Genomic DNA, 22,849 nt, shown 5'->3' on the forward strand with positions numbered 1-22,849 from the left:
TTTAAGGACAAGTCCTATAGTTTGTCAGGCAAGACTTCATTGAGTTTTATTACTTGAATACAGATTGGATGATCTGGCCTTGAGGAGTTTACCCAGACCTAGCTCACCCTCTTCATAGATTCCAAGGCCAGAAAGGATCGTTGTGATCTACCCTGCCTACAGTTTCCAAATGGATCCGCACTGCCATTTGAAATATTTTAGGGGTCTGCAAATTAAAAAAGGTTGAAAACCACTGATCTAGTCAGACCTCCTGTATAACACAGGCCACAGAAATTCACCAAAATAATTCCTAGAGCATATCTTTTAGAAAAACATCCAGTCTAGATTTAAAAATTGTCAGTGATAGAGAATCCACAACTGTTGGTAAGTTATTCCAATGGTTAGTTACTCTGTTAAAAATTTACACCTTATTTCCAATCTTGATTTAACAGGGGAAAAACAAAACAAAACAAAAACAAAAAAAAGCTATGAAACCATGTCAAGAGGATTAGTTTTTAGCCAAAATGGCAACCTGGAACTCTCATCTTCTATATTAGTGCTCTTCTCCTTCCACTTCTTTTGAATGACTTTCAGATTGGAGTTTATAAAAGTAGAATACATATTTCAGTACCAAATTATTTTAAATACACCACCCAGGCAGCCTTTGGATGTTTCCTATTTGCCCATAAAAGCACGACACTTTTAATTAAGACTCAGTTTAAAAAAATCTTAGAGTTGCCTTGGTTTTCGTCCAATTCCTTGCAATGCTCATTTGTTGCTAAATAGAAAAATAACTTGTTCGGGTTCGGATGCAAATAAAAGATTCATATTATCTAGAAATGAAGTTCTTCCTCCATTCATGACACTGGGATGATACTTGCTTGTAGGGTTCCATTAGAGAGAAGAGAATTAACTGAGGTGAAGACATGCACCAGATCTTGTGCATGTAGTAGTATACCCACAACAAACTTTCCTGAAAATTTAAGAGTTCAGTGTCTCCTGGGTCCATGCAGTAGTGGTAGCAGATATAGCTACATATATTCAGGGAGATTAGTCAAGATCCCTCATGAACATTAAATAGATTAACTAAAAGCTGGAAGTAGCTTCCCTCCACCTCTCCTCCCCCATTAATGTCTGTTACTGTAAACAAGATTATGATCTTCAGAGCCAACAAAACAAATGATTCTAAGAAGGAAGTGGAACAGGGTGTTACTAGTTGATATCACCCCCTTTAAAATACTTCAAAATAAGACTTGTTACTCAGCTGTTCACATTCAATCTACCTCTTTTTCCTTTATGCAATAATTTCTTTTGCTCCTCAACACAAGTTTAAGCAACAATAAAACTCAAACTTTTGAAAGTTATCCCTCACTCAAGTGATAAATTATCCATGTACTTCCCGTACTGTAGTAATATAGCCCCAATTAAATGCTGAAAGGCTCAGTCTCATTAAGATGTTCAAGACCAGTCATTAGTAACAGAGGGATACAAATTAAGATTGTGTGAAGGTAATACTAAGCTTAGTCTTGCAAATACTATCTCAAAAAAAGAACCTGTCAAAATGACCCATTTTGATTAACAATTACAGTACATCTTTCAGTAAGCAAGAAATTCTAAGATGTGTCTACAGCTAAAATATTCATTTTATAACAATACTGTTGAAAGCAAAATTGGGTTATAGCTAACTGTTATAAGCATTCACAGAACAACAATGAAGACTGAAATTGTAAGACCAAACTCAGCAGCTTTAAAGATGGGGTCTTCTGCAGTACTTTTGTTTTAGATAGACTAGTCAAAATAAGCTTATATATACTTATGGAGTATTTAAAAGCAAAAGATTAACAGACTATTTGACAGATTCACCTTAGACACCATACAAAAGTGCATATGATTTTTTTTCCTGACTGCTTGATGCAGAAGACACATTTTCAGTACAATGCACATACTGATCAATTTGCCTTTCAAATTAAAGCTTGGAATGAATTCAATGATGTATCTGATTAAAGCAAGTACAGCTTTAAAAAGCATTTATAACGAGGACTTTAAATATCAGTTTTTTCTACAACAGGGGACTGCTCACATCATCAGTGTCTTTGACCCGAAGAATCTGTTCTCTTAGGTCTTGCAAGTCGTTAAATGTGGACTGTGCTGTGATGGAATATACTAATGCAAAGCCTTGTCCATTTTTCATGTAGAGGTCTCTCATTGCTGTAAACTGTTCCTGTAATGAAAAAGACATACAATGGTTAATTTGAATTTCCTTACAGAAGCTGCCAGATCACCAACGTCCACATAAAGCCAGACAAGGATCACAAGTGGTGAAGTTTTTGGAACACAAATTGCACTTTAAAAAGCTTACCCTATGCATTGTAACCGTAATATTATAGTCCTCAGATATTCTTATAGATCTGACTTTTGGTCTTTTATACACACACACACGGAGATAACTTGCACTAGTACTAGTATTTGATAACAGTTCTAGGATCTGTCAAGAAATCTCTATAATGCCAGAAAAGTGACAAATCAAAGCTATTGTAATTTCTCATACCAAAAAACAGAGTGAAAAGAAACCTGAGATTTTATTCAATGAAAAAAATAAACACATACAGTAGAATCTCAGAGTTATGAACACTTTGGGAATGGAGGTTGTTCGTAACTTTGAACAAAACACTATGGTTGTTCTTTAAAAAGTTTACAACTGAACATTGACTTAATACAGCTTTGAAATTTTACTATGCAGAAGAAAAATGCTTTTTTTTTTTTTTAGTAATTTACGTTTAACACAGTACTATACAGTATTTGCTTTTTTATTTTGTCTCTGCTACTGCCTGATTGTGTATTTCCAGTTCCAAATGAGGTGCGTGGTTGCCTGGTCAGTTGTAAAGCATCTCTGATGCTCACAACTCTGAGGTTCTACTGTACTTTGTTATTCATTTCATAATACAAGTTCAAAAAGGGAAGTTGTTCAAAAGGAAGGCCTGCAGTCCTGTGAGGAAAAACATCTCATTTACCATAACTAAATTCTTTAGTCTTTAAACATATACAATATGGAAACAAAACCATATCAACATTCTGAGCAATATACTATTATCATCATCCAATTATTTAGCTGGTGCTTTTATTCAAGGCAATTGATACTGTACAGCATGTTACAACTTTACACAAAGTGTAAGTTAGCAGAGCTATATACCTCTTAAGTTTACAAATTTTGTAGCTTTGGATCGTTATTTTTTTTGCAGTTTGAAAGTACATTACATTGACTTTCATAGCATAAATATAAACGTAAAAACAAAATGGACTGTAACAGTATTCACTCACATCAATATTTATTTTGGAGTGTCACCATCTGTCACCAGAGTGGCATGTCTGGCACTGTGAATGCACAATGCAGAGACAGTCACTGGGATTACAAACTTGTCTAGTGTTCTCTGGATTAATGCACGACCCACAACATTAACCACCTTTTCAAGGTGATGTAGGAGGTTAAAAAAAATCTTTGAAGCTCCTGTACAATAGGCCATTTGTCAAAGTTGTCATCGCATTCTTTGTGTCAAGGATGGGACAATTACCTCCTCCTCATCATCATAGTAGTCTGCCTTGCATTGTTTTTGGGTTTTACTTCAAATTGGTCTCTGATCTCAGTTGCAATGTCCTCATCAGACACGTCGTGTAACAAAAGCATTGTCATCTATGTCTATCCATTCTTCCAAATGTGTGCGCACTGAGTTCTCTTGGTGGCTCAACAACTGCTTTCTCCATGGGTGCTATGGGCAGACCTCTCCCCGCCCCCCCCACCAATTCCAGATTGTTGAAGGATCAACGTCAGACCAGGCATTTGCAAGCATTAGAATGGCATCTAAAAGACATCTTCTTGGCAATTTCCACTGCGGTGGCTTTGTCGTCATCATCAATGTGGTGCAATATCATGCAAACCATTTGCTTGTGAAAGTATGCCTTGGCAATTCTGATAATTCCCTGATCACATGGTTGAAGGGTGAAGTTCTGTTCTTTGGGAAGAATTCAATTCGGACATTCCTCAGTGCTACATCTGTTGTCACATGGGCTGTGCAGTTGTCTACTAGTGGCAAAAATCTTTTTCCTTTCCTGGCCCAAACTTTCAATCCCAGTCCTTCAGCCACTCACCAAATAGATACCTCATCATCCAGGCAGCTGCACTGGCAACAGAGAGGGCTGGAGGATGTCTCATTTTTAAAACATTGAGAGTTTTGACTTTTCCAGATGAAAAGGTCCATTTTCTTACCAGTCAAGGAACAGATGAACAGAACAGTAATTCTCTTTAGACTTCTTTCCTCTTTTGTCTGATTTAAGAAGGTGAGTGTGCCATCAGGTAGGGCTTGAAAATTAATTCCACTGTCATCTGCATTCCAAAAGTCTTCAGCAAAGCCATGTCTCATTTCAATCCACTTGTTTTCTAACCATTTTTCATGTGATCCAATGTCTGTGTCTTTGAATTCTCCTTGCATTTTCTTAAAAACAATCCCCTCTTTTTTTTTTTTAAAGTGCTCAAAGCAGCCAGAGCTGGCCCTGAAGTCAGTAACGCCCAGTGCCACTGCCAGTTCTTCTGCATCCCCAACAGTCCACTTAGGGGGGCATTTCTCTCTCTGGCAATTTTGATCCACTTTATAAGTGCTGCCTTGACCCTACATGCTTTGCCTGATGGCATTTTTTCCCCCTCTCTCGCTATCTTTCAGAATCTTAGACAATATAGGCCGTGGAATGCCCAATTTCTGAGAAGCATCTCTGGCTGGTCTTGGGAAAATCATCATAGGACTCCAGTTGGTGGTGTTTATCTACAGAAAATGTCCTTTTTCCTGCTATGTCAACTCACACAAACTTGACTTTTTTTCTACACTGGGATTAAACTTTATACACACTAAATGCCTAATAATGCGAGATGTGATCAAATTCAAGAAAGCTTTATTGGCTTATTACAAGTCATTGCACTTTATTATCGTACTACATGTAGTCAGCTTGTCCCAAAATTATTCTTTTAAGCAGAGGATTTAGCATGGGAATGATTTTATCCCAGTAGTTTTGATTACTCTGTGCAGTAGATTGTTGTAGCAGTAATTTTTATAAACTGAGTACATTGGTATTTATCATTCAATTTGGCTAAATAATGGAGAGGTTCCATAGTTTATGATTTTTTCTTGCTTGCATTGTTCCAGTTTTGTTAATCAGATCCAGAGATTTCTTTTGAGATGGACCCCCTTCCCCCCAAAAAAACCAACCAAACAAAAAAAACCCACATCCAACACCACACATCTGGCACCTGCAGAACTCTGTTCTTTTTGTGACTCTACTCTCTGTAGTCTCATGTAAAAAAAAAAGTGTGAAATTTTGATCAGAGTCCTCATGCTCCATGTAAACTGACACCATTTGGTAGCTGACTGGAAATATAGCCTTCCAGAGAGTCCCAAATACCAACAGGAAATAGGGGCCATTATGTATGAGGCACACTGTGGAAGTTCAAGTCATTCTACAACTGCTGCATGCTTTAGGACATTAAATGTTTCTTTCTCCATGGAGGTTTGGATAATGTGCTAAACGTCCATATACCAGAAGTTCCTGAACCTGAGAAGTCTCGTTTTATTTTCGTTGTCTGAGCAAGTGGCAAAGATCTGTTACACTTTTATCTGCATTACTGGATGTCATCAGCTACTTGAACGATGTTCTGTCCTTTTTTCAGGTTAGTATCAATAGCAGTAACAAGGAATGCATTTTTCCCTGTGTGGATGCTTGTAGACATTATTGGGTCATTTCATACACTAAACCAACCATCTTATACAATGTTACAACTGAGCTCTTCCTCTAATTTTAGCTTTCTTCCCCTGCAGCATCCAGTGTGGGACCTGCAAGCTGAAATGTGTGGAGACATATACTCAAGGTGAAATGCTTCAGTCATTTCTTTAAACTGCTAATTTTGTACCACTTTGAAGTCAAATGTTTATCTAATAGGTTGGAACTTTTCTTATAAAGTTAAGTTCTCACTTTTATGGAATTAACACCATTTATCTCTACAATTTTGGAGGTGCTGAAGATGAATAGCGTGTGTTTCTGAATTAAGCTGATACTGAAGATAAGTTCCTGTTTGAGGCCTTCCACTATATCATGGCTCATTTCAACAAGACTGGCATTAGAAGTATCTTAGTTGCAGGATTTAACTCAATCTTTTACATTCAATTATACATTTGATCTTGAAAAATCCTGGTGCTATTCCACACCTTTTGAGAGGACAGTGAATCCTTTCCACATGGATACTTCACTTATACATTTTACTTTTAAATGTCTTTCATTACTTTGGTCCATTCAGATCACTTGCTTCCTTCCACTTCCTTCAACTTTAGTTAAATTCATACTGATGGACAATTCCTATAACCGCAATTACAGCTTTTCACATTTAGTTCTGTTAGAATGAGACTTGGTACTTACTTCTGTATAATTACGTTGCTCAGGGGTGTGGAAAATTCCTGGTGTAGACTGCTGCCTCTTAGGGAGGTGGATTAACTATGCCGATGGAAGAAGCTCTCCCGTAGGTATAGTAGCTGATTCACTAAAGCAGTACAGCTGCACCACTGTCCGTGAGGACAAGCCCTGAGAATCAGCCACCCTCGTGAATTCAACACCAAACAAGATGACTCAGACAGCTTCAAATAGGCTCAATATAGACAGATAATTGAAATATTTCAGGAGTACTTGTGGCACCTTAAAGACTAACAAATTTATTTTAGCATGAGCTTTCGTGAGCTGCAGCTCACTTCTTCGGATGCACAGAATGGAACACACAGACAGGAGATATTTATACATACAGAGAACATGAAAAGGTGGAAGTATGCATACCAACAGGAAGAGTCTAATCAATTGAGATGAGCTATCATCAGCAGGAGGAAAAAAAACTTTTTGAAGTGATAATTAAGATGGCCCATAGAAGGTGTGAGGAGAACTTAACATAGGGAAATAGATTCAATTAGTGTAATGACCCAACCATTCCCAGTCTCTGTTTAGGCCACAGTTAATTATATCTAGTTTGCATATTAATTCAAGTTCAGCAGTTTCTCTTTGGAGTCTGTTTTTGAAGCTTTTTTGTTGCAAAATTGCCACCTTCAAGTCTGTCACTGAGTGGTTAGAGAGGTTGAAGTGTTCTCCCACTGTTTTTTGAATGTTATGATTCCTGATGTCAGATTTGTGTCCATTTATTCTTTTGCGTAGAGACTGTCCGGTTTGGCCAATGTACATGGCAGAAGGGCATTGCTGGCACATGATGGCATATATCACGTTGGTAGATGTGCAGGTGTACGAGCCCCTGATGGCGTGCCTGATGTGATTAGGTCCTATGATGGTGTCACTTGAATGGATATGTGGACAGAGCTGGCATCGGGCTTTGTTGCAAGGATAGGTTCCTGGGTTAGTAGTTTATGTTGTATGGTGTACGGTTGCTGATGAATATTTGCTTCAGGTTGAGAGGCTGTCTATAAGCGAGGACTGGCCTGTCTCTCAAGACAGTGTGTTCAATTCTATGCACCCGAAGAAGTGAGCTGCAGCTCATCAAAGCTCATGCTAAAATAAATTTGTTAGTCTTTAAGGTGCCACAAGTACTCCTGTTCTTTTTGCAGATACAGACTAACACGGCTGCTACTCTGAAACCTGAAATATTTCAGATACCTACAACCCAATCTACCCAGGATATTCACAACTCCATCCACACCCCTCTATTCAATATCTAAAAGACAGCATATTTCACTCACTAGCTTCTCCACTCACCATCCATTCACCTTCCCTTCTATGCTTGTTAACAGTTCTTTAATTTATTGCTTAACAGCCATAACAAGCACTTTGATGGTCTCATTCCTCCCTTTATTCTAAAAGGTTAAGAGTTTTAAAATTCGCAGATTCAAGTAAAAACCCTGTTTGTCACCATAATATTAATCACCCAACAGAAAAGTGCTGAGTTATCAGAGTTCCATATTTAAGCCATGGTTTAGGTAGATAAAGTAGAAAAGACGGCCAAATGTATTCAACTCAATTTTAGCAATGAAACCAAGTTAGTTATGCTAAAGGATGTGTTTTAAAAAGAAGGTGCCTAAACCTAAAGTTTTGGTACATAAATGAATGTATTATACTCCATTTACATTATAATGGACAACTGAGTATTTAGGGGGTAACCATTTAACTGAAGTAGAAGCCAAAACACCATAGTAGAGAAACTTATATAACAGTAAGGCTTTACCATACAATACAGAGATTGTAGTGCTAAGACTGCAGCATGTGCCAAAAACCTTGTAATTGACATAACCATAAGTTAAGACCCAATAGGAGCTAGGTAACATGAATAGGACGTTAAGTTCCCTGCTGAAGTGAATAAGGATGATGCAATGAGGGAAGCAGTACGGCACAAATTTTGAACAGTTTGTGTATTATGCAACATCCAAAGCGTCCATAATTACAGGGAAAATACATCAGTGGACAGAAATAGTAAAGAATCAGAGAATGAAAAACCTGGGGAAAATGTTAAACTAGATTCAACATAGGAAAAACAAAACTTAATATAGCTAAAGAGAAATAAAACTCTGAATGAGTAATGTTGAAAAACGAAAGCAAAAAGAAGGCCAATGCAACTGTGTGAGGCCTCTGCCTTTTCATTATCATCCGGCTACAACCACATTTGATCACAACATTTGATAAAAGCGTTACCGGTTTTGGAAAAAAAGCCACTCAATCCGTCTATCATTTTACACATTTAAGGAGAACTTTGCTGCTAATTCCCAGGGAAGCGTTACTGGACCAGTCTGCTGTTACGGTTGTTGCGGGGGGTCTGCTCTAACGGTCTTGATCCAAAACCCATTGAAGTCAATGGGAGTCCACTAAAACGGTTTTTGGATTAGGCCATAAAGGTGAAATTCACTCCTGTGTAGAGGGTCAGTACAAAGCCTATACATCTCACAAGTCTCCAATTAAGTCCAACTTTGGCTGCCAAGAAGAGACTAGAATAAAACAAGAATACCATACCTCAGGGGAGGGCAAAGTATAGGGAATTCCCCAACAGAAATCAGGATTACCACCTTCTGGGCTAAATTTAAGATGCCTACATAGAGGTGAATTATCCCTCAGAATAATAATTCTTAATTTTAGGTTTTCCTATTATGAGGTAAAGCAAGAATCATAGGCAACATACAATTTGCTTTCTGCAGTGTTACGTCCAATTCTGCTTAAATACTGATCAGTGAAGAGCTATATGTAAGGGAAGGGTAAATGTGGTCGGTGTTGTACAACGGATGATTAAAAACTAATGTACCACCACTGATTGCTATTCCACTTTTACTTTGGAAGTATTTTTTAAAAGTGCCTAAGTGTGATTCATATATACAGAGGCTAATTAGTTGTACATACCGTTCCTGCAGTATCTAGGATTTCAAGCATACACTGTTGTGCATCTACTTCAACTTGCTGCCAAGAAAACAAAGATGAGGTTAAATTTTTTCTTCTCAAAACAAGAAAGACTGTCAAATAGGCAACTAGTTTCCCTTTACAATTAATCTTATAATACACAAGACAAAGTAAGGGAAAATAAGATCCTGGCTTTTAATAAGATTGTGCACTCTGAAAGCAGGAGATAGAGGTAAAAGTTTTCAGAAGCTCTTAAGTGATTTAGGAACCTAAATCTCTTGAAAGCAGTACTTAGGGACTTTTGAAAATGTTACCCATATATTAAAGAGTATTATAAATCTTTACAGTTTACCATAAGCAGAGAACACAGCTAGTCTGTACTTGCTTCAATGGGCACTCAGCAAGCATATATACTTGATATTTGCGAGGAAAAGCACAGATCAAAAGCTAGAAAGTTAAAGTGGCATGTTGATGATCGTTAAAAGGGAAAACTGGATTAATGGAGAGGTGGTAGAAATTCCCTGATGTAATCTCTCACTTATCAGTTTGCTTTAAGTGTGAAATAATATGACAGAATCTCTCTTCTGCTTCTCATATCACTCCACCCATGAAGGAGGATTGGCAGAGTTGTTTTGCAAATTGATACATTTAAGGGAGCTTGCTACTTAGTTTTTTAATGTATGATTGACCGTTTAAATTTAGGTTTCCTTTCTGAACCAAATTTAAAACTAAGAAGGAAAGGTTGTTTGTTTTTCCACATTTCCTCCATTTTCTTCTCCCTCTGAAGAGTATAAGGCCTCTTCAGTAGCCACTATTGTACTACGAAGGGATGCTGTTAAGTGGTGTACTCAACACAATTTCCTTTATAAGACATCTCAGGTTGAAATCTCAAGTCAACAGTATGTTGAAATAATTTAGATATTGTAGTCATTGAATTATGAAGTTTTAAAAAGCAGTTTAATACTTAAAGCAGATTACAGTCTGAACTTCATGTACAGCAGTTGCCAAAACAATGCTTTCAGAACCACAGAAACCACAAAACAAGTTAGAATGTCATTGCTATTGCCCTTGCTTGAGGGAAGCGTACTGATATTGTTCACACTAAGTATGACTTCCAGAATCAGATCAATTTAGAGAACAAGAAATCCATGGGATTCTGAGTCATTCCAGGACAACATGTAGTCAGAAATATGTTAATTTTTTGTTATGAATCCTAGCTGAAAGCCCTCATTAACAGAAGCAGAGATTAATTTATTTGTTTCTTGAGACCATTTAACCCTTTCATATTTCATAAAAGTAACTACTGGCTTTAGTTTCTTTTGAAAGCGGATCTTTCAAATATTTGCAAATGTCAAGTCTAAGGTGAGATCTACTGAATAGTCTAAATACATGCAGTAGGGAACATATCACCACTTTCATAATGGTTGCTAGTATTTTTGGTGTAATTTACTGCAGGCACTCTGATGTGGTGAGGGTCCAACAATTACTGGACAGGACTTGAAATTCTTGCCCCTTACTTTCAAGGCTGACATTTAAAAAAAAAAGTACATTTATTTAAAAAGAAAAGATTTCCTGTATAGTTAGAGCTAGAACAAATCTCACGTGAGTAAAATTTTCCACTACAGTGACTCTACCTGGTCATCAGGAAAGTAGTAAGTCTGGGATATTCTTCGCTCTCAGTGATTCCCCTTCTATCACCGAGCCAGCACAAAGCCACCAGCTAGCTGCTTCAGTGCCTTGACAATAGGGAGTTGAGGTAGACAACAATGGGGAACAGGTCAGAGGTGGGCCTACCCCCCCTCTCCAGCTGAAGACAGGACAAGGGATACTCGTGTCACTGCAGTTTGTCTGGGTCAGTCTTACCACAACTAGATAAGCTATATACACATGTTCATCCATCCTATTAAAAGCACATCAAGGTAAGGCTATTTTAATGTTTCATTTGAAGTATATATAATGAATTGTCTCAAGTGGTTCATTATGGTATAGAGTTTGAGAACCACTGTTTTATGAGTTCACTAATGCATCCTACACTAACTACTGATTCAAGCCGGACTTACCCCAACTTCAACACTAGGCACCAACCCACCTTTGTGGACAGCTTTCAGTAGGAGTCAAATCCTACTCTATTCAATGCCTCCCATGTAGAAATTAAGAAAAATGTATGCTTTGTAGTTAAGTAAAATAATGGGGTTTTAGCAGTCATGGAAGGGCTTTGAAAGTATAGGGGAAAATTTAACAAGGCCTTGAAAATATTAGGTTCAAAAGTTAGAACAAACATGGCATCTAGAACAAGACAAGTTTTGGGGAGAAGGCTAAGCTTAGAATGTGGTTAATGAGAAAAGATTTGTGTGAAAAGGGGTCTCTAAATTATAGATGAAGTTACAAACTGGTTCTAACAGACAAATAGATGTTGTTTTGTGATATATGATAAAAACTGAAAGTAATCTTTACTATACCAATGTTATCTTGAAGGAGGCCCAGTCCTAAAATTGTATCTACTCAAGGACAGGAAATGGGTCAACCCCAAACTGGCTCTTAGCTAAAGTTAGCAACTGGCAATGACATTACTTGTTTATTAGGAGGATATAAAAAAAGGTGAGCTCTTAAAGAGTTCATTGTTAGTACCCGCCTTACCAAGCTGGAGCCAGCCAACATGGGTTTGAACATCTCAAGTCTAGTCCATTTGCAAGTATCTTGATCAAGTACTTCTAACTGTGTTACTGTAGGGTGTAATAATTGCCTAAACTTTTAGACATGTTTAGAGCATTCAGCCTTTGGATTTTATGAAGGATTTTATGACTAATTGGTGTTATCGTTGATGCACAGTATCATGACATCAACCGTAACACTCCAATATTGGACATTAACTTATAATTTATAGACAGTAAAACATTTAAGCTTAAATTGCAATTCTCTTTAGATAACCACCTTTTGAAGGGCCTATGTCATCAACAGAAGCCATATTGATAATCACTTGTTCTTGTTCATTGGCTCATGAATATTTACGCTTCATAGATGTCAAATGAGTTAGTGACATTAAATGTGTTTAATGCTCTTGCCATTCAGATGCTAATTTTTTTTAAAACAGTGTTCATTTTAGAGTTTCAAAAATGATCCGTGTTTTGTACTATTAGTGTAGTATCACTTAATTTATTGCATTACCTTTCTGTAGGAGTCTTCTATCGTAGGATCATATTTTTCAACAAATATTCCTTGAACAAACTGTACAGTCTGCAACACAAAAAAGTTCCCTTATACAATGTTTATATGATGTCAAAATATAGAACAATATGTTTAGAAGTGTACATAGAATTGCCAAGAGCACATTCCTATATTTAGTGAAGGCAGACATATCTAGGTATACATATTCAGATATTTTATAAGACAACAGGTAGACATTTCCTCCAGATTGTAAACAAAATGCATTAGAGGTACATCCGTGTTCTAATACTTACATGTATTTATCCACTGAAGTTAGAGTGGATAAGTCATTTTAATGACTGTTTAAAGCAAATGAGTTCACAATCTATGTCTGAAAGACTAACATTACTATGAAATAGTTACTTACATATCCCGGGGGAAAAAGTCAGCTTAATATAATTAGTTAGATACACATGTTGTATAGTTATACAGCTTTCAACACAAAATTCAAGAGCTGTTTTGTATTGTCTACAACCTATTTTATTAGTACTATAAATGCAAAATGTGTATCCTGGACTACTAAATGGCCGTCAATATTTTCTAGAACACTGAACTTCAGGCCAAGTCTTGCTCCCCCCATCTGCCTGTTCTGTAAGCTGGGTAGGGAGAATTACAGAAGCTGAGGGTATCTGTGTAGGCCAGACCCACACCGAAGTATGCTGGTATCTGACTTGTGGATCTTTAGCCTGGTCTACACTAGGCGTTTAAATCGGTTTTAGGAGCGTAAAACCGATTTAACGCCAAAACCGTCCACACTAGGAGGCACCTTATATCGATTTTAATGGCTCTTTAAACCGGTTTCTGTACTCCTCCTAACGAGGAGTAACGCTAGTATCGGTATTAACATATCGGATTAGGGTTAGTGTGGACGCTGATCGACGGTATTGGCCTCCGGGAGCTATCCCACAGTGCACCAGTGACCGCTCTGGACCGCAATCTGAACTCGGATGCAGTGGTCAGGTAAACAGGAAAAGCCCCGCGAACTTTTGAATATTTCCTGTTTGCCCAGCGTGGAGCTCCGATCAGCACGGGTGGCGATGCAGTCCGAAATCAAAATAAAAGAGCTCCGCATGGACCATGCGGATATGATCGCTGTAAGGGCAGGCAAATCCGTTCTATCAGCGCTCCGTTACAGAAGATGAAATTCAGAATCCTTTTTTCAAAATCTCCAGACAGACGCCATAGCAGGGACTCAGCGCACTGCAGCGTGACAAGCGTAACGGAAAGCCAAAGAATCAAATGGATGCTCATGGACTGGAGGACTGAAGCTATCCCACAGTTCCTGCAGCCTCCAAAAAGTATTTGCATTCTTGGCTGCGCTCCAAATGCTTCTAGGGTCAAACACAGTGTCCGCGGGTCAGGGCATAGCTTGGCAATCTACTCACCCACCCCCAGAAGCGAAAGGTAAAACAATCCTCTGACTCTTTTACATGTCACCCTATCTTTACTGAATGCTGCAGATAGACGCGATAGTGCAGCACTCAACACCAACATCCTTGCTCCCCCCCCCCGCCATGGGTGGCTGATGGTACAAAATGATGGAAATCCATCCTCATCATCAGCCTCAGCTGATGGTACAAAAGGACTGGTAACCGTCCTCGTCATCAGCCTATTGGCCCTAATTTTTTCTGGTGGATGGATGGTGCAATATGGCTGGTAACCATCCTCATCATAGCAACAGGGGGCTGAGCTCCATCAGCCCCCACCCTTCATGTGTAAAGAAAAGATTCAGTTGCCCCTGGACTAGCAGTGGGATGCTGGGCTTCTCTCCTACACACTGCTTAATGTCCTGTCTGGACTATCATAGCAGCTGGAGGCTGCCTTCCACTCAGTTCTCACTAACAAGTCAGTGTGTCTTATTCCTGCATTCTTTATTAATTCATCACACAAGTGGGGGGACAATGCTACGGTAGCCAAGAAAGGCTGGGGGAAGAACGAAATCAACAGGTGGGGTTGTTACAGGAGCACCCCCTGTGAATAGAATACAGATCATAATTTCTGCAGGCTCTGACACAGAGCAGTTGTGCTCTCTGGTTCTATGATACGGTGGTTCTCTAGTACACTTGCCTATATTAGGCAGCACTGATTCTATTTTTAGATACAAAAAGGAGGGATTGACTCAGGAGTCATTCCCAATTTTGCTTTTGCGCCCTGGCTGATCGGCCAGGGGCACTTATGACAGCAGCAAATGGTACAAAACGATGGAAGGTGCAATATGGCTAGTAACCAATCTTGCTTTTGCGCCCTGGCTGATCGGCCAGGGGCACTAGCAGCAAATGGTACAAAAGGACTGGTAGCCATGATCATCCTCAGTTCCAATTTATGGAAGGGTTTGGATGGTGCAATATGGCTAGTAACCATCTCTGCTGTCATGCAAAAGCAAAAGCATGCTTCTGTGTAGCGCTGCTGAATCGCCTCTGTGAGCGGCATCTAGTACACATACGGTGAGAGTCACAAACGGCAAAACAAGCTCCATGATTGCCATGCTATGGCATCTGCCAGGGCAATCCAGGGGAAAAAGGCGCAAAATGCTTGTCTGCCGTTGCTTTCCCAGACGAAGGAGTGACTGACGACATTTACCGCAGAACCACCCGCGACAATGATTTTTGCCCCATCAGGCACTGGGATCTCAACCCGGAAGTTCCAAGGGGCGGGGGAGGCTGCGGGAACTATGGGATAGCTAGGGAATAGCTACCCACAGTGCAACGCTCCAGAAATCGACGCTAGCCACGGACCATGGACGCACACCACCGATTTAATGTGCTTAGTATGGCCGCGCTCCACCCGATTTTATAAATTCTGTTTTACAAAACCGGTTTATGCAAATTCGGAATAATCCCGTAGTGTAGACGTACCCTTAGACTAAAGCCCAGTGCCTAAGAGCATATGGACTACTACTCAACATCAAAACTGCAATACCAATCCAAGAAGATTCCATTACCTTTTACCATAAACTCTGGATTCCTTCTATGTCAAAGCCAACTTAAGACAGGCTTGGCGCAAAATTTGCCCTTTAGTGTCTTTTTGCAGAGAAAAAGGTTTTACTTCGGTCAGTAGTCCATGGATGTAAGCTAAAGCACGTATAAAAAGGTTGAAATCCTGGAGCCCAAAACATTCAGTTCCCATGCATGCTGGGAAAGTTATGGCTCAAGGTTCCTAAATTTTTCCATAGCACAAGCCATATTTTAATTAAGGCATGGTCTCATGGACTATCTCCCCCTCAAATTCATGGTCATAGCACCCATGGCAATTCCACAAATTGCTTACACAGAAGATCTCAGAGTACATATGTTCATAAGATCCCTTCAGATGTCCTTTAACAGCTGGAAAGGAGACACCAGCATGGTGAAAAAACCCAGTTCCCCACAGACCACCAGTAAGTGCTATGAGACTTCTGTTTTGGGATATTATAGGTTGCTGTGAGGCAACTGAACAACTCTGTAGAAACAGATACACTTCTAGTTTTTTTCTAGTGTTTTTGCACATTTTATTAGCACTTAAGGACCCAAATGGGATTAAGTCTGCCATTGTACTAGATACTAAAACAAAAAACAATACTTGGGAAGGACTGAGTTCAAAAGCCTAAGATTTTGACAATATGAAAGATGTTGAGTTTATCACAAGTAAATGTCAAAGGAAGCGTGTGATGATGAACAGGAGCAAGAGGGAATAGTTTCAGTTGGGAGCCACTGGCATAAGAGACTAAGGCCTTGGCTACACTGGCGCTTTACAGCACTGCAAGTTTCTCGCTCAGGGGAGTGAAAAAAACACCCCCCTGAGCGCTGCAAGATACAGCGCTGTAAAGCGCCAGTGTAAACAGTGCCCGAGCACTGGGAGCGCGCTCCCAGCGCTGCAAGCGAATCCCCACGGGGAGGTGGAGTACGTGCAGCACTGGGAGAGCTCTCTCCCAGCGCTGGCGCTGTGGCCACACTCACACTTCAAAGCGCTGCCGCGGCAGCGCTTTGAAGTTTCGAGTGTAGCCAAGCCCTAACTGAAGGCAAGCTTGCTGATAACCTTAGTTTTTGGTTTATCACAGCTAGTGTTTGGGGCCCCATGAGAACCACAATCACGGAACCTCCAATTTAGTGACCCCAGAAATGCTGAGATTTTATTCCCTTCTTTGCAAATATAGCTTTTAATGCAATATTGCAGGTTTTTTACATGTACCTTTTGGTTCTGTTTGGTAGTATGTTAATGGCGGACCACATTTTGTCTGGTAGGGACCCGAGACTGGTGAAACCAGTTCACGATTCTGCTCCAAAATGCTACATTCAGATCTGATCTACTCTTTGTTCTCTCATGTGTATTGGGAAGAGAGGGGAAGGAAGAGGACTCATGGTTTAGGGCACCAACAAATGACTACCCCATAGCTAATATTTGGAAAGAGTCCTTGTAGCTACTGACAGTCAGAAAGGTTACGTCAAAGAATGGTAGAAATTTTGCATTTTAGACAGTATGTGGCTGTTGCAGTTGTTGCTTTATGATTAAGGCTATGTTTATGTCACAGATTATGGAAGTCACGGAATCCATAACTTCCAGAGACCTCTGTGACATTCTCTGCTTCAGCCCAAGGGGCTTGCAAGACTCTGGAGCTGGCAGCTAGCAGGGCTCTGGCAGGGTTCCAGTGATGGGGGGCCCTCTGAAAGGTTCCAGCGACATGTAACAGACTCTTGAGAGGGCCCTCCTTGGGGTTCCAGCAACAGTCAGTCTCGCGCAGGGAGGGAGGGGAACGCGTTGGGCAAGCGGCTGAGGATGTCCTCCTGCAGGTTCCAGCTGCTGCAGGCAGAGGGGGAACCCCACAGCTCCCAGCCATGCAGTGGCAGGGGAAAACCATGGAGCTGTAGCAGCAAGAGTCAGACACGTCACAGCTTCCATGAATTTTTGTTTATTGCCTGTGATCTGTCCGTGACTTTTACTAAAAATAACCATGACAAAAATCTTAGCCTTGTTTATGATTTATAAATTCAAGACTATATTTGCTAGTATTAAAACCCACCTACCATTTCACAATCCACTCTCCTAGCACATTTAGATTTATTTCTGAAGAGGAAGTCACTCAAGGTATGTTTCCAGTATTATCAGTAGCAAGTTTTACAACTTCAGTAACAGGCCTACTTTAACTTAAATAGACTGAAAAGCAACACCCTAAGTGTTCCTCTTTAGGAAGTTCTCACCATCAAGATCTATAATTTAATTTTATTATATATACACACACAACCATTTAACCAATTCGCTATTCAGTTTACACTCTTCAGTTCTAGGACTCACTTATGTAGTGTCAAAACCTTCATCCTTGGTCCCTTGTTCTGGTTTAAATACCCTTCCAAACTGCCTCTTTGAACAGCAGGGTTTCTTTGTATGCTGGTATTCAGGTAAAGCCTATCCATAATGAATAGACTTCTGCTCTAAGAAGTGCCTTAGTTGCCCATCAAAAGACCTTAGTCTGTACTAGGAAGTTATCATAGGTAACACTAAGACAAAAATAAATATAAATATATAAAAAAAAGGGAATAAAACAAAACAGCGAGAAGAGTAGGAAGCTTTCTGGGGTGAGTACCATCAAATTCTGTAGAATCCAGACCACCATTTCAACACATTCAGGGACAGCACCCAATAGGAAACCCAGAACCTTCTGCTTTCCCAGAAGCTAGGGTGGGCAGAAGAAAGGCAAGAATTCCTCACTTTGGCTCCTGGACAGACAAAATAGTAACCTCTTTCGTCTGTAGATGGTAAGTTTGTCCTCTGGCTAAAAGATGTCTTGTACAATTTCCAAGATCTGGGCATGCATAAGCAAGCATGAAAGGACAGAGAACAGAAAAAGTAAAGTATACTGAGCTTTATGGAACATCAAGAGACAGCCCATGGAAAGATACAGAATGATGCATCACAGATAAAGAAATAAGGTATAATCAATGCAAGGGATACACTAAGTAGGAGTTTCAGGGTAACATACTCCTTCTCCTGCCTCACTCTGAACAGCGTATTGCCAGCAGTTACAAGTTACCACACAGCTCTAGCAAGCACATTTATTCTTAAGGTAAAAACATTACAGAAAACATAAAAACAAACAGATTTAAAACCACACACTAAACATACCAGGAGTCACCCACCAGTGTTATGGGGCCCTAGAAGCCAAAGTCTTCCCAACCTTTTTGCAAGGGTGCCCCACCCCCGGACAGAAGGCTCTGTCTGTCTGTTTGCTGTATCAAAAAGGTGGTCCTGAGTCAGTTTAAACACAGCCTTTACATGCCAAAAGCTCTGTTGGTCTCTGGAAAACCTGGTTTAAACCAGTACATGTAAGCTTCCCCCAGAAGGCAATAGCTCTCTGAAAGTGTTTAAGATGAGTCACTCAGGTTATCACCTTCCATGGTTCTTAGTTGCTAATAATGCTGTAGCAACCCCTCCCCCCCCCCCCCCCCCCCATGGAGTTGCATACAATCCTGGCCTACCTTGATATAACACAGATTCATAAATTTAGCACAATAAGTTGCCTTAAAGTTACTGCATGCAGTCGTGATATCTGTCACAGGGCTGCAAATATTGTAGAGTGAATATATTTTTCAAAAAGTTTCACCAGTATTCAATGAATCTGTCTGACATATCCAATATTTTCTCCAACCTGCTTTGTAGCCAATTTCTTCCTCCAGCTTTCCTCAATAACTAATTCTATGTCTGATTTCCTGCATAATCTTGTCTCCATTACATCGTCTGTTCATTTTCTTTTACTCTATGCTCTTCCCAATCTCACCTCACTGCTTTGCTTTCTAGGTTTGAGACCCATGTAACGCAGGGGATGCTAGACCTAAATTCTGTGGTGCTCTGATGCAGGAGACTGAAGATTTTGCAACAGCTTTATTTTAAATTGAAAAGCCAAAGTACCAATTGTATTACTCATTTTTATATCAAGTTTATTAACTTTGGCTACCACTGGACAAGATGCTGCATGAACAACTGATTTTCCTGGAGGGGAAATTCAACTTTCAGTAGTTTGGGAAATAAGACTAAGCACTTCAGGATGGATTTTTTTTTTTTTTTAAAGTGTCAAAACCTGTATCAAAGTATGCAACGACAATGTCAGAATATTCAGATATTAGATCTTGACTGAGTTTAGACTTGCTAGCAAGATGAAGCCACCATTAGTAATAATTTTTTACTCACAACTTGAACATAAATATGCATGTCTCCCTACCAAGAAGGGGGTAACATTTAAAACAGTCCAATTGACAGGAATTTGCAGACCTACTTTGACTTTTACTGATCTTCCTCTCTCTGTAACTCAGTTTCCCCATCTCTGCAGAGTGCTCTGATATTCGGGTGAAAAGAGCTATGTAAGATCTAAATATTTTTCAGCTAATGATTTTGTGAATGGCAGAGTTTGACAGAACAAAACTTGCTAGCAAGTAATTGCTGCCCCAAAGAGCAATCTACCGGTGGCCTGCAAATCCTGAAAGCAGATCCATCATTGTGTCCCACCCTTGGTCCTACAGGTTTTTCCTCCCTCCAGCTGTGATAAAGTAGAATCCCTTACATGTGAGATTGATCGCTGAAGACTCCTAAAGTGGAGATGGAACGTGGATTGGGGCGGGGGAGAAATCTGCACTGACAATCTTTAAGAACCACAATTACTGTAAGGAAAGTAGGTCTCTTCTTCCTGAATGTGTCAGTGTAGACCCCCACTGTAGATGGGTAACAAGCAGTATCCTGCTCATGATGGTAGCAGTGAGGAGTACCAGCTGTGTTAGTCAAAAAGTGATTTCAGAACAGCTCTCCTGAACTTAGCTGAACTTAAACAGCCAAGTCCAAAGCATAATGCTTGACAGTCAATGAGTTAACTCCATGTCAAGGAGAGAGCTTTGCAGATTTCTGTCAGCACATTTCTGAAGCAGAAGGATGCCACTTGAGCTTTGGTGGAGTGAGCCTTAATGTTCGGTGGGAGAAGTGTAGTAGCCAGCTGGGAATACGTGACACGTGTTATCTATTTCAATATTCTCTGTGAAGAGATGGCCTAAACACATGGCTATAACCAGAAATAGATGGGGACAGTCTGAACGATTTAGTCTTGTCAACATAATAGCACAAAATTCTGGAGACACTTAATGGGCACACAATTTTTTCTCCTGACATAAGTGTGATAGATAAATGAGGACTTAGTGCTACTTTATACTGGTCCTCTGGAATGTCACATGAGGAGTTTCAGCCAGAAGTGCTTCAAGCTTGCTCACTTTTCTGGCTAAAGTGATAGCCACTAGAACAGTCTTCAAAAGAACATACCAAAAGAGATTCAGAGGGAGGCTCCATGAATCTAAGGAAGACTTTGTTGAGGTTCCTGGTGGGAAGAGGGTCTTAGCTGGGTAAGCATGCAATTGGTCTTTGAGAAACTTAAGATACCATTAGGTGAGAAAAGAGAGCATGACTATACAGGAGGATGGAAAGCTGAAGTTGCTGACCTTAGCAAAACTTAATGAAAGACTGTCTGTTTTATGTGCAGTAGGTAGTACAGATTCTGTTATCGAGGTTTGGTCTGGACCCAGTCTATGTTGGGATGCCCATATCAAGAACCTTTTTCCATTTTAGGATATGTAGGCAGCAGTCATGGTGTGTGGTATTCAGCTAACAACCTCACTGACAGGTGCACTGACTTCAGGTCTGGATGGAGTATCTCGCCACAGTGCTGTGAGATTAGATCTGGGCAGTCTGTGAGTGAGACAGGTTGCCGAACAGATATTTGTAGAAGATCTGTCAAACAAAACTCTACCAGTAGGGAAGTCTAAGCAGGATTGTGGTTGTGTCATTTGATTTTGACTTTACCCTGGAAATTGATGGAAGATCTTGTGACCATTACAGAAGGAAGGCGTCAAGTAATGACCACAACCTCACACCTCCTCCGAACAAGAATTCTGACACCTAGTGCTGAACAAGTATACCACCAGGATCTGCCAACACAGGAATACTGGCGCTATGACTGATCTCTACAGTGACCACTTGAGTAGTAACAGGGTTGTCTGTTCAGGAAGTCTGCCAAGTTGTTGCCGACCCCCAGGAGGTGAAAAGCCATCCAGTTATTCTGTTTTGGAGGCATCATGCTCAGAGCTAGATAGCTTCCAGACATAAGGGAAGGAGTGTATGCTTCCCTTGCATGTTGCCAGCCAGAATGTGCATGGTGGATTTTTGAAAAAAATAGGCAGGAAAGCTATGCAGATTAGCCTGATGGCTTAGCACTCCAAGACACTGATGTGGAGTCCCAGGTCTTCTGGGGACCAGTTCCCTTGCATATGCAGATTGTCCAGGTGGGCTCCCTGTTGTATTTTTGGTTCCTTCAACCATGTCAGTTCTGTGATGACATGAAGTGGGATCATGACTTTCTGATTTAACTTAGTGTTTTGCTAGGAAATAGACCAATCTGAGTTAGAGCTGGAATGGCCATAGATCAGTGGTCTCCAAACTTTTTACACCCAAGATCACTTTTTGAATCTACGGGCAACCCAGGATTTACCCTACCCCTTCCTCGAGGCCCCGCTCACTCCACCCCCCGCTCCACTGCTCGCTCTCCCCCAACCTCACTCACTTTCACCAGGCTAGGCAGAGGGTTGAGGTTCAAAGGGGGGTGCAGGCTCTGGGCAGGGCCGAGGGGTTTGCAGTGTGGGAGGGGGCTCTGGGCTGAGCCTGGAGTTGGGGTGCTGGCGGAAATGAGCGGTGCAAGGTCTAGGAGGGAGTTTGGGTGCAGGAGGGGGTATGGGGTGCTTGCTCTGGGAGGAAGATCAAGGTGGGGCTTGGGGTGCAGGCTCCAGGAGGGGGCTCAGGATGTGGCCTCCCACCGGACAGCACTTACCTCCGGCAGCTCCTGGTCAGTGGCGGGCACAGTAAGGCTAAGGCAGGCTCCCTGCCTACCCCAGCCCCACACCACTCCCAGAAGGGGGGCCAATGCGCCCCTGCAGCCGCGTGTGTTTTTGTCTCCTCTCTGTAAGCATCACCCCCACAGCTCTCTTGGCCAGGCAGGAGCAGAGCATGGAGGGAGACCCCTCCCCGCCCAGGCTGCGGTGGCCATTTCCAGGAGTGGCGTGGGGCCAGGGTAGGCAGCGAGTCTGCCTTAGTGGCAGTCACACTGCACCGCCGGAGATCACAATCAACTGGGAGATACTCTAGGATCAACTGGTTGGTGACCACTGCCATAGGTGAAGTCTAGCAAGCAACATTATGCATGAGCATGCTGACATATGGCTTAGCAGCCCCCAAAACACATCTAGATAAAAAGTAAACCCAG

At 40.8% G+C, this 22,849-nt stretch overlaps 1 protein-coding gene across 1 annotated transcript in view; it reads right to left on the minus strand.

Annotated features, from left to right (window-relative positions):
- Window positions 1-22,849, minus strand: part of RAP1B (RAP1B, member of RAS oncogene family) — a 74,715-nt gene that overhangs the window by 10,683 nt on the left and 41,183 nt on the right. Inside the window, exons 3-5 of the mRNA XM_039501201.1 lie at window positions 12,550-12,618; window positions 9,388-9,444; window positions 2,060-2,200 (exon numbers count right to left, since the gene is read on the minus strand). Of these exons, the coding sequence (XP_039357135.1) occupies window positions 2,060-2,200; window positions 9,388-9,444; window positions 12,550-12,618 (267 nt within the window). The remainder of the gene's footprint in view (window positions 1-2,059; window positions 2,201-9,387; window positions 9,445-12,549; window positions 12,619-22,849) is intronic.

This window comes from Mauremys reevesii, linkage group 1, assembly GCF_016161935.1.
Source record: "Mauremys reevesii isolate NIE-2019 linkage group 1, ASM1616193v1, whole genome shotgun sequence".
Lineage (NCBI taxonomy): Eukaryota > Metazoa > Chordata > Testudines > Geoemydidae > Mauremys > Mauremys reevesii.